The sequence below is a fragment of the Necator americanus genome, chromosome I, assembly GCF_031761385.1.
Source record: "Necator americanus strain Aroian chromosome I, whole genome shotgun sequence".
Classification (NCBI taxonomy): Eukaryota; Metazoa; Nematoda; class Chromadorea; order Rhabditida; family Ancylostomatidae; genus Necator; species Necator americanus.
Genome location: NC_087371.1, coordinates 24,708,213 through 24,720,365, shown reverse-complemented (window position 1 = coordinate 24,720,365; position 12,153 = coordinate 24,708,213). Strand labels below are relative to the sequence as shown.

General features: G+C 42.0%; 1 protein-coding gene across 1 annotated transcript in view; it reads right to left on the bottom strand.

The window, feature by feature from the left end:
- The window catches only part of RB195_006755 (uncharacterized protein), a gene marked incomplete at both ends in the record, with an annotated part of 30,107 nt that overhangs the window by 6,022 nt on the left and 11,932 nt on the right, over window positions 1-12,153 (bottom strand). Inside the window, 19 exons of the mRNA XM_064180018.1 lie at window positions 362-451; window positions 1,251-1,345; window positions 1,419-1,527; window positions 1,584-1,711; window positions 1,793-1,919; window positions 2,423-2,542; window positions 2,617-2,748; window positions 2,799-2,933; window positions 2,991-3,104; window positions 3,298-3,452; window positions 3,684-3,807; window positions 3,872-3,992; window positions 4,041-4,117; window positions 4,181-4,268; window positions 4,356-4,513; window positions 5,789-5,887; window positions 6,862-6,958; window positions 7,014-7,540; window positions 9,161-9,306. Of these exons, the coding sequence (XP_064036923.1) occupies window positions 362-451; window positions 1,251-1,345; window positions 1,419-1,527; window positions 1,584-1,711; window positions 1,793-1,919; window positions 2,423-2,542; window positions 2,617-2,748; window positions 2,799-2,933; window positions 2,991-3,104; window positions 3,298-3,452; window positions 3,684-3,807; window positions 3,872-3,992; window positions 4,041-4,117; window positions 4,181-4,268; window positions 4,356-4,513; window positions 5,789-5,887; window positions 6,862-6,958; window positions 7,014-7,540; window positions 9,161-9,306 (2,642 nt within the window). The remainder of the gene's footprint in view (window positions 1-361; window positions 452-1,250; window positions 1,346-1,418; window positions 1,528-1,583; window positions 1,712-1,792; window positions 1,920-2,422; window positions 2,543-2,616; window positions 2,749-2,798; window positions 2,934-2,990; window positions 3,105-3,297; window positions 3,453-3,683; window positions 3,808-3,871; window positions 3,993-4,040; window positions 4,118-4,180; window positions 4,269-4,355; window positions 4,514-5,788; window positions 5,888-6,861; window positions 6,959-7,013; window positions 7,541-9,160; window positions 9,307-12,153) is intronic.

The following is a 12,153-nucleotide window of genomic DNA, read 5'->3' as shown; positions in this document are numbered from 1 at the left end:
AAATTTTCAAATATTCCAAGAGAAAGAAATATTTCTTATGGCCAACTACCTGACGTACTTAGGTGAAGAGTTTTTGTACAATTGGAACGACTAAAAAGATGGATTCAAACTTGAAGCAACCACGAATTTATAACTCGATCTTTGCATAGCATTCGAATCACCCCATTTGCTCGCCACCGTTCACCTCAACCTATCGTTCTCCAATGCGACGACCCAAATGCATACAGTAAATAGAAATTGGCTTTTAATCAGCTGATCTGCCAGGATATAATAAGAACCGCTCACAGGCGTTGATGTTTTAAGCTCTATAGGAGACTTCCCTCAGAAAAATTTGAAAGGCTACTCAGATGAGAATTAGTACCTGCAGTCCTTTTTGGGAAGGCGTCCTTGAAGTGTTGCTATTCCATCCAACACGATCATAAGGCCGAAGAAGAAGTGCGCGTTGAAGATCCTGAAAAGAGAATGACGGCCGCCATACGTTGTGATCTACCAATATTGGGCTCACGCGTCTAAAAGCGCAATAAAAATCACGCTATCTACCAAATAGCAAATCTTGTCATTGTGCCTGAATAGGCTCGAGGAAGGGGCACAGTAGTAAAGATCTAACTACACGTCCAAGTTCGACACAAACTCATTGTACAAAAACATTGGAGCTTTGCTCTCTTATGAATCTGGATTTTTTTTTACAATAGTGAGGATTGGATGGCAAACACACCATTACCCGTTCTTGAAGTCCAGAACAACATTAAACAACTAAACATCACTGAACGCTGCACCTATCTTTAATGAATAAGTAGAAAACGTACAGAAATTGTCACGCTTCAACTTCTCAAGTTTCTAAATAAGTAGCAAACGTCCTCCATCCTCTGAGTACACCCTTTACGAAGGCTTTAAAGGCCCACGAATCTGGGGTGGTGCGGATTTCAGGCGGGTTATGCCTATACGGGGTCGTAGATTGTCTGGAAGAAGGTGATTTCGTCCATTTCTTCCTAATTGCCGTGATAAACGGTCCGGATGATGCGGCCTGGAGCGTTCTGGGGCGCTATTTTTCACAACGAATTCGATTGGAGCGCGCCAGCCTTGTGCACGCGCCGCATCTTCCGACAATTAGAAAGAAATGGACGGAATCACCCTCCTCCCCATAACCTACGACTCAGTATAACCATAACCCACCTGAAACCCTCACCACCCCAGATTCGTGGGTGATGCCTTTAATCAGCCTAAGAAAAATACCTAAAAACTCGAACTACCTCAAAAATATGAGCGAAGGGAGTTTCTTCTATAAGACCTTCAATGTATTTGACGTGTTTGTGTATCATTTGCCACACCATTCGGTCCATCTCTTCTGAAAATCAAACACGCATAAGGAACTGGAAGAGTCTACATGTCGAATATGCTTTTTCGACGTTAAACGCTACCTTCAGCATACAACAAGAGATCGAGATAGGTAGCTATGCTCAGTTTTGAGGTCTTAGCAAAATCAAACGCATCAGCCAAGATCATTGTGCGATCTATTGCGGATATCGCCTTGAAATATTTGGATTAGTGAGCACAAAACACAAAATACGTAACCAGTTGCTTACTACGTGGTTAGTTTTAAGTTGTCTGGCCAGCGCCGCATAGTTTCTCCTGTCATAAAGCACTTTAACATAGCCTACTCCTCCTGTGTTGGCGACCACCCACCGAGATCGTTCTTCAAGTGGCCAATTTACTGAAAACATCCAGATGAGGACTATGTTGGGGCTATGCTTTTCCATAAATATGTTGCTGTATCCACAATTGGTGTACTCACTCTTGTTATGATCAACATTCATCCAACGCAATTTTGATTCTGTTTGGGAATCGGTTCGGTAAAAAATCGGAATAGGCCAATCGAAGTTGTCCTTGTCCTCCAGACCCTCTTCAAAAAAGAAGCGCGTCTGAATGAAAAAAAAAATTTAAGAAACGCTGTTCAAAGTAGTAACCATTCTTTGTACAATTAAAGATAATTTAAAGATCATTTATCGTATACAAATGCGTACCCAAGTCAGCTGTTTTTTTGTGCAAATAACTGTTAAAAATACGTACATCTATATATTTCATTATTGGTCAAAGTTCTTAACTGAAAAACTCCAAAAATCACAGAAGGAAGTTTCTTTCTCTTCCATCGATGTACTTTCAAATATAAATAGGAGTACGCTCTGATATATTTTATCTGATACAGAACTAATTATCGAAGAGAATTTTTAAAAGAATATTCTTAGGAGTTAATTTGAACTCTTTCTCTGCCATTGCGCTCAACTGCGTTCGGTTCCGCCACTGGCCAGTCTTCTTGTCAACTAGGAAGTTCTGTGAGGGGGAGCACGATTCGTATTGAGATTTCTTCTCAAGGTAAAAATCTTGTTGAAATAAGTTTGGAAATGAATTACGTGACGGAAACTACCTGATTGCTCACAGTGACTTCATTGCGTGACAGTGTAACGTAGATCATTGGGCAACCCACTTGACCGATGTAAGCATTCGCCAAACCGGTGATGGAAATCCCGTGAGGAAGATTAGCATACTCAAAAAGAACCGCATCAGAAAAGTGGTGAGCCCTGTCATTTTTCATAACAAAATTTCTAGTATCTGCACAACCTTCTCAGCAATTCTCCATAACTGTGAGCCCCTTGCGTTCCCGTAAGCATATTTACTAAGGTACTGAACGAGTGAGCGTTGGAAATTCTTCTCGCCCGCTAGCGATTGCAACATTCGGATAATGGCAGCAGCCTGGAAACAAACGAATCGTAATGTGACATTCGTCGTTGATTGCTAGTTACCTTATGGTAGCTGATGGCATCGAATAATCCCATGATGTTTGTGTTGCTCACGGTGTGGGCTGAAACTGCGCGGGAACTTCGCAAACCGTCCGGTTCATGACTAAACGCTATGTTTTCCGAGTAGAATCGTGTCATCTGAAGTCATTCCGTCATTCCGTCTCACATCTCACAATCTTGCTATGCTTTTCCTACAATACTCCAGTCGGGAAAGAGGCGGTCAACGCATCTGTACTCCATGTAATTGGCAAAGCCCTCGTTCAGCCACAAATCGTTCCACCAGTCCATAGTCACCAAATTTCCGAACCACTGCAACGCACATGATCTGCATAATTTTGATGTGGTAGTTTATATATTTATCCTCATCACGAATGGTGCAGTAAGGAAAAGAAAAAAGAAACCAGGCTATGCCTGAGTCAGAATCAGAAGGTCACCAAACCGTTTGAAAAAATTGATCTTTTATACTACTCCCCCACAATAAGCGGTGAACTACGTTTCATACCTGATGCGCTACTTCGTGACAAATGATGAGAGCTATTTGCTCCTTCGCTATAGCGTTCGATGTTTCCTCGGAGTGGAGGAGAGCTGAGTCGCGGAAAGTGATGAGTCCCCAGTTCTCCATTGCTCCTTCACTGAAATCGTCCAGCGCAAGAAGATCTGCAAATCCGAAGCTGGAACGTGCATTACCCAGCCAAACTAAAGAGGTTCGCATGTTTCTCACTTTTTCAGAAATATCCCCTCTTTCCTCCAGTTTCCGCATAGTTTTCAGCGTGACACAAATAATACCACAAAAGTAACTTTATGCTGCTTTCCCAACAGAATACCAGCTACCTCAGAACAATTTCTCTCACCTCAGTAATGAAATACCCAAAAAAGTGAGCAACATACCAATTTTGTCAAGCGGGTAAGAAATGTTGAAGTACTTCTCGAAGTATTCAAGGGCACGAATAGCGGTGTTAAGTCCGAATTCGGTCTGCCCTTTGATCACGTCCCTAGGTGCATACAACCTGACCTGAATTCACTAGCACTAGCGATTTGTAACATGAGCTCATGAAAGCGGGACACAGGAGAAGTACCTCGATAGGATTTTGAGTGTTCCTCGTTGTTCGTTTCACGTAATCGTAGTTGTCGAGAATTGCCACTGCCAACAGATAGGTGCTCATCTTCACAGTACGATGAAACACGTCAATGTACAGCCTAAAGTAGATCCCTGTGATTTCTTACACAGTTCCTGCGGTTGCCCACCCGTCTACATGTTCTTCTGACAGTCGCATCTTCATATTGGAGCGAACAGTGTGATGAGGTTCACGAATGACCGATACCTTAAAAATAATTAATACTAGTCAGTAACTATTCCATCACAAAAGCAAACAGATTCGCGAAACCTCGAAGGTGGCCTTGAAATTCGGCTCGTCAAAACAAGGAAACATTTTTCGGGCGTAGGATGGCTCAAACTGTGTAACGGCAGATCTCCTGGAACGTCAAAGAAAAGAAGTTACGAACACAACCGATGAAAGTTAACGCCTCTGGAATGTTCTGTTTTGAGAATTTATCACTCACGTCTTCCGTCCCTGCGCGTCCGTATGTGTGGATATGTACAGACCTCGGAGGTCCGGTAGCACTTCTCCTTGAAAGTCGATGCCAAGGTCTAGAACATCTCCCACTTCGACTGTTTCTTCCATCTCGAAAGCCCATTGAGAAGTGTCCGAGCAGAAGTACTGTAGTTTCAAATTCCAAGATCTACTTTTTTAAAATAGTGCTTCTTGTGAAGCTACACTCAGTTAGCCACATTTTTTGTATTCTGTTCTGGAACAGATCAAAGTTGTCAATGTTCTGGAACAGATCAAAGTTAATGAGTTATCGTCTCTCACTTCTCTTTGTTTCCTTGTGTTCAAAAGAATATTAGTATTTAAAAAAAATCACATATTAGTCATTACCTACATATTTCCTCTTCATAACAGATAACAATAGCAGAATTTCTATTTGATCAGAGATAAGAAAGACATAAGCTGACACAACCTGGCCAAAGTTGAGACGTATACAAAAAATGAAGCAAAAAATTTAATTCCGTAGGCAAATCACCGATTGCTGCAGTTCATATTACAGAATTTTGACATATCTTACCATAGTGTACAATAACGAGCTTGGCCCTGACCAATGTCTGTGTCTGTGTCACAAAAATACTTTATGCAAGAAATAGTGCGAAGAGGCTAATGAGACAAGATGAGAAGTGGTCGGATTGCTGCGCCGATGGCAGAAAACACTGAGATGGGTCCCATGCGTTGGATTCTTGTACCGCACGTAAAAAGGAGTCAGGACGCGTAATAATTTCAAACGATTTTAGCAAAAAAAAGTAGATGAGACCTTGGAAGCAACGTGAAATTGACGTGGTACGGAAACCACAGAGAAAGAGTTTTGGTTGTGGATTGCAAAGAGGAGCATCGCTGCGGTTCACATTCTCTTAGCCTTTGTAAGAAACGACGTGGGAACCGCTTTAGTTTCAACAAGTTACGTTAGAACTGTCACATGAATGAGGCGGCTGCATATGTGGTTTTCCAGCTAGTGTACGATTTGTTTGTCCGCTGCCCTGTGTTTTACCCTCAGAGTGGTTCCTCAACTGTGTTTTCAGATATTACTTACACACATACAAATGCACACAGCCGCTAAAATACCAGGTGTCACTTTGCGCAAGCTGATGCAAGATCCGTTTCTTCATCAGGGTGACGGTTATATTCTATGTTTTTCGTCAAAGAAAGAAGAGGACAGCTTTCTTCTATGTGCCGACCAGCACTACCAAGTTTAAATGGGTGGGTAATAATAGATGTGAGTTCAAATTTCATTATTTTCTGAAGTTTTGTACTGACACTGGTGCTGACAGAAATCTACAGAAAGCGCTCTTACTCTCAGCTCTTATTGAACACGTTAAATGAGCAAACTGCTAGTTTACAAACGCTTACATAAAGTTCAGGTTTTTCTCAAATAATTAGACTCACGAATTCCGCTTCCATCCTTTTACCATTGATGCTTATACTGAAAGACGTCATCACGAGGTTGTCTGCGTGTAGAACTATGAGGTTAGTGGAATTCATCACCTGAAAGGTGCATTAGAAACAGACTAAATTGTCGATGTTAGGATCTCTCCACGGGAAGTTAGGGTTAGAGATGATGACCACGAGTTATGACCACACTCAATTCTCCCTATTATCCTAAAAAATGAGGTGGAAAACTGTCTTCTATCACGAGTTATGCTGCGAAGCATATATGTATATACGGGTCGAAACGACATGAAGCTGGATACAGTTGCTTAGGCGAGTGCGCTCGAAGCGGTATGGAGGAGCGTCGCGGTTAGGATCGAAGGAGGACCCTTGTTAGCAACACTCATCGCTTCACTTCGAGATGGTCCCTCCCCGATCCCAACCGCCAGCAACACGCCGCTGACGTACCCTACGAATCTGGTGTGGTATGGCCTAAGACCATAGGGGTTCGTAGATCGCAAAATCGCCCATTTCTTGCTAATAGCCGTAGAAAACGGCCGCGTGATGATGCCGCGCGCCACCCCACGCGCCGGATCTTCCGGGCCGGTTTCAGGGGGCGGGATCCCAACTATTTCTGCAATCTACGACCTCGTGTTCTTCCGTCTTTGGCCATCGGAAATCCATACCACCCCAGATTCGTGGGGTGATACCTTCAAATGCACCGAACTTCATGTCGTTTTGACTGGTACCAGTGTGTCATGTACATAGCGAGCGGACAAGCTGAGCTGCTGGCGCCTTCTCTCCGGCATGGTGACTGCACAGTGGGTACGCGCCTGTGATTCGATCGGCAAGGTCGTTTCCCATTCCTATTTCTTTTTTCAGGACAATTAGAGTGAATTGGTCGCGCTTATAGTCATGATCCACATCCTCAACTATATCTTTTCGTGGTGAGAACCTTCGAGTAACTAGAACCTCGTCAATTTTTATGTATGCTGGCTTTAGAAAATACACCGTGACTCTTTGCAGTTGATCGTTGCAACATATTCGGGCTACTTGTCTTGTGCATAAAAATAAAACAAAACTCGGCATACCTTGAGGTCAATAGCCAAGCTCCCTGTTACGTTATGGGTCGTAATATTTGGATGAATAGTGAGGTTGTAAGAAAGAGGTACAATATCACGTGGCAACCTAAAGAATGGCTACAAACTACGCAAGAACTCAACATTAAAGTTGGAACGTGCACCTTGTGCTTTTCCATGGAAAGATCTTGCAGTCTTCATCCTCCTCTTCGGAGTCTTCCTCTTCGTTCTCGCCCAGAGATGTGGAGGGTTCCTCCGCTAAAGTCGTTCTCTCCAATCCGATGCTCTTAGTGCTAGATTCAGCTGAATTTTCGATGGATTCAGTCGACCTATCGCTAGCTTCGGTCGAGTTCTTGTTAGATTCGGTCGAGTTATTCCTGGATTCAGGCGACTTCTTGCTAGATTCACTCGAGTTCTTGATAGATTCAGTCGAGTTCTTGCTAGATTCGGCTGAGTTCCTGCTAGATTCAGTCGAATTATTTTTGGATTCAATGGATTCAGCCGTGTTCTCGCTAGAGCCTGTTGAGCCCTTGTTAGATTCAGTCGAGTTCTTGCCAGATTCAGCCGAGTTATCGCTAGACTCAGTCGAGTTCTCGACTACAATCGAATCGTGCTCTCCGTTTGAATTAAGAGCATCTGTCGAATTTAGCGGGAGCTCGTCTGATGTGTTTTTTGAAAAGTTCCTCAACACCTGAAACTAATCGTACATTAATGAAAAACAACAGCAATACTTTAATAAAACTTTGCACACAAAATTGGCTCCCTCATCTCGCCCTCATTCTCATTCTGATATCAGAAACCTTCTTTCTCCCCTAAACTATTCTTTTCAAATGACCATTTTATGTATCGAAAAAGAGGATTTTTGCGATGAACAAAGGCGTTGGCTTTGTACTTTTGAAATTAATTCCACAAAATATTTACTCGTGAAAGTCAAACTTAAAGTGTAATAGCAGTGAATAAAATTACAACATTATAACAAAACATGTCACCACCCTGGATGTCATGGAAGCGAGCGCACTCCACCTGTAAGGTGAGCAGGTATGTTAGATGCGTGAATGCCATCTTTCTTGCGCAGCTCGGCTTAAAGGCAGCATACCTTGAACGAGGTGTGAATTTCTCATGAAAAACTTCTATACAGGGTCGTAGATTGCCCAGAACCACCTGGTTCTTCTCATCTCTCCGTGATCGTCGTAGGAAACGGCATGGGAATCACTTTAGTTCCTACGAGGTGCGTTACGCGCCTCTATGTACACGTTCCGTTCCCCTTAGCAATTTCTTCATTAGTTTAACTTGGATAGACTGGTGAGGAGACCTTATTAATTCTCGAAGGGTCGCTCGTTGATGCTCTGCATGCGGAAGGGTGGCGGGTAGCAGTGCAACCTGTCGTAAAAAAAGACGGCTGCTTCCGGACCGTTTTTTTGCTGCGACTACGTAGAGATGGGCGGTTTTTTGCAATCTACGACCTAGTACAGGAGCTTTCCATTGGAAATTCATACCACGTCAGATCCTTCGTGGTATGCTGCCTTTAACAAGGGAACGTTCCACGTAGATCAAAAAAATTGGAGCTTGGCTCGTGACTCAATGAGCAGTCTGTGATTTGCCAGCTGCTGGTACGCTGATCTTCAATCGGCTGCAAAGTCCAGAAGTTGCAATGTGGGTCCACATTTATCGGTAGATACGGGAGGAATCATATTATTCTCTGGAAGATTGCGTGAAAAGATCTTACTATTAGCTCAGAAGTCTTTTATTCCGTGTTTCATATCCCGTGCGATGCACTTGTTCTTCCTTTCAACTGACAGCTTTCGTTAAAACACATAACGTATCCCTGACATTCGATTCTACATTCCTTGACTAATGCAGCAAGGCCTTTGATTTTTATACTTTGTCACATAAGAGAACCCAGAATCCTCTTCAACATTTGTGTGGAAGAGGACACAAGTGGAAGGAGACTAGCAGTTTTATTGTCACCCGATCCTTTCGACAAAACTTAACCTAATTAAGAATATGACAGATCGGATGAGTTGGGCGACATATTTCTCTTTTTGTTGTTGCAGTCTTCGAGCAAATACCTCATTTCTTACGTCGCTTTACTTTCTTTCTCCCGCGCTCAACAAATAAATGGATATGTAAATAAATAAATTTCTGGAGTACAGCAATAAAAATAACATTAACGAGCGTGGTGTTTGATTACAAAGAGATTTAAAGAAAATCAAATTCAAAACTCGAACCTTGTGATCACTTGCATGAAGGTTACCGAATTCTTGTTCGCGAAAGAAAAACGAAGATGATGAGCACATAGTAACGAGCTTACCAGCGGAGATCCTCCTTCCGGAAAGGCAAGAGCGTGCAGAAATCCACCGATGAGCACACCGAGCACGAACATCAGAAATGCCGTGAGCACCGCAACGAGGACGCCGGCCGAGGAGCGGCGGGTTGCTGGTGCTGCTGACCACGTGGCTGAACACAGGGTTCGTATTAGGAGCACCAAGTTATCACAGCTCCAGGATTATAGCAACAGCACATCACAGAGAAAGAGCATTTCTGGAATGGACCAGACCAAAATATAAAACTCATGAGCAGTTTGTAAAAACTGGCAACTTCGTTTGGAGAATATCTCAGTTTGAGAAATTAAGATTACTTTATCGAATTTAACGGTCAGAGTTTAAAATCCCACTGAGACTGCCTATTATTATTGTTCATGGATAGAACACGTGAAAGACTAACTGTAACTGCTATAACTGTACCAACTTGCCAGCTCTACTGGTAATATTAAAATCTACACTTTCACCTAGGAAAAAGATAGATACACCTGAAAATGGGGGCGGTTCAGCTATATTTTCTAATCTGTTTTGCAACTCTTACCATTAGAACTGTTCTTTTCCGCTCTCTATAACTTTTTTAGGATGTCGAAGGAGTGAGTGGTTGAGTTCAGGAGATACATGCGACAGTCAGAACCGGTGCACCTATCCCATTTTCTTTTCCAAGGGATCCCCATCACTTGCGCTGCACCCCCAAAAGATTGACCCCCTACACCTGAGCAGGGTCCAGCTCCTCGCTATCGGACCTATGGTTTAGAGGGAGTTAATTCTTCCAGACAGTTTCAAGCGTTAGAGAAAAAAAATATACATACATCAATTCTGTCGTACAATGAGATTGACAAGAGCTTTTGTCAAAATTATCCCTAAATATCTTTCAAACATGCCGATGATCAATGGCACACGTGGGTTGTGGGTTTCCCATATCAACTTCTTGCCGTTGTTTCAACAGATGCACATAATTGAAAATATGTGGTTAAAATTTAAGATTAATAAAATCATAGCCAGGGAATAACATCCAGCAAAGCGAATGATATTCAGGGTTCCAACTGCGATTTGAAATAAAGGAAGGCGACAAGGAAAAGCAGTTATGTTTTTCATTTCTGTGGCATTCAAATGAACTGAGAAGAAAAAACATTGAGAAGCATATCCATTTATCAAAGACATACCCATTTCAGATAAATGTGAGTTTAGAGCAAGCAGAAAGTGGAACATTATTAACTTCTACTATTTCCAAAACCCGGGACAGGAAGAGGGTTTTCTTGTGAAAAATTAAAATTCCATAAAATACTACACTTACGTAGTAGTAGCTTCTCTTTTCACCAATTTGGTGCCCGCAAGGAAAGGTTCTATTCGGCAAAATTGGTTGAGTAAAAGTTCAGCTGTACATAAATCAGACCAACCAATCCTCGCTGTGGATTTTATAACTACAATTTGGGTGGAATCACGCCAGAACAATCACTTCAAGTGTAGCTAAGCAGATATGGTGCACACATCATTGAAAGTGGGAACAAAACGTAGAAGAGTGGATAGAGTACTATCCATAGGCTGAATGGGTACTCAGCTGAATGAAATATGGTTAACTGTGCCATCTTAATCTATAATTCAAAGCTGAGAAGGTTCTTGTCCCGAATCACTTATCTTTACGAATTGAATGAATGGTGTTCAAGGATTTTGTGCCGCATCCACAAAAATTCAGCACTCTCGTGCCGATTCTCGCTTTAGTTTCCTCACCGAGAAGTTCTTTGAGGAGTAAAAACGGCTCCTCCCTACATCTTCCTCGAGGAGAAAGGAGAGAGTTCATTAGCACTCCGTGAAGCCACATATATGTACATATGGCTACCGAGACTCAATTCATCGTTTGAATTCACATTTGGATCGCGAGCGCTCATATTTTACAATAATATTAAATCCAGAATAAAACTGAATAGGAGAAGTAACAACTGTGGACAGACTAATGACCTAGTGCTACATCAACTGATGCGGTTTCCCGTGTTTAAAGGGAAGAACTAAACGAATTCGACGACTAGTCATTCTCCGAAATTCGTACATTTGCCACGCTGATCTTATTCACCTTTTAGAATTTGCCCTTTCATGGGTCCCATGTTTTCAATCCTGACACCTGTTGGTTACAAGCGTTCGCATAACGTCACTTCGTCACTTCAGGCCGCCGGTGCAAACGATTCAGCACCGCGAGTTGCTACGCAGGCATTAGTTTTAATTCTAGACCGTTCAAAGAAAATTGTACGAGAATCGAAAAGAAAATCATGGACCATCCAAAGAAAATTGTACGAGAAACTGGAAAAAAAATTTGCGACATCTTCCTAACCTCCTAGCTTCAACGAAAACATCCGGTTTTGATTTCAACATTCAGAAGAATTTTCCTACGTTCGGCTTCTTCCGATAATAGGCAGTGTTCTCCATGTGATTGTTTGTAAGCACATACTACCATAAAAACTCAAAATTTATCATAAATTCCAGAAATCAAACATCTCAGAAGCACCAGAGACACACAGCACCAGAATTCATCTGAGAAGGTAACCTGTTTAGGATTGTAGCTGTGACGAAACGAAAGCAAATAAAGTATCTTTTGTTAATTGAACGAGTGTGAAGAGTTGTTTTGCCTTCAATTTCAATTTTAATTAATATCAATTTGTGTGCTTTCGTCTCGATCCTACTTAAAGAGGGTGTGAAGAGTTGCCTCGTTGGATGAATTTGGGTCCCTGATCCCTAGATTTACAGGGGACATTTCACGTTTTTGCGATCATTCTCGAAAGCTACTTCCTGAATTCTGCTCACCAATTTGAAAAATCCTTTTCTGCTTGGAAAAGAATCAACCATAATCAATCATAAAACATTAACTATTAAAGGCAGTGCTCGGAGAAATTTTCGATTTCTAATAATTATTTACTATTAATAATTTAATGCTTAATGTTTTATGGTTTGACTCTCATTCAACTATAGATCCACCTAGACTGATGCTGATGAT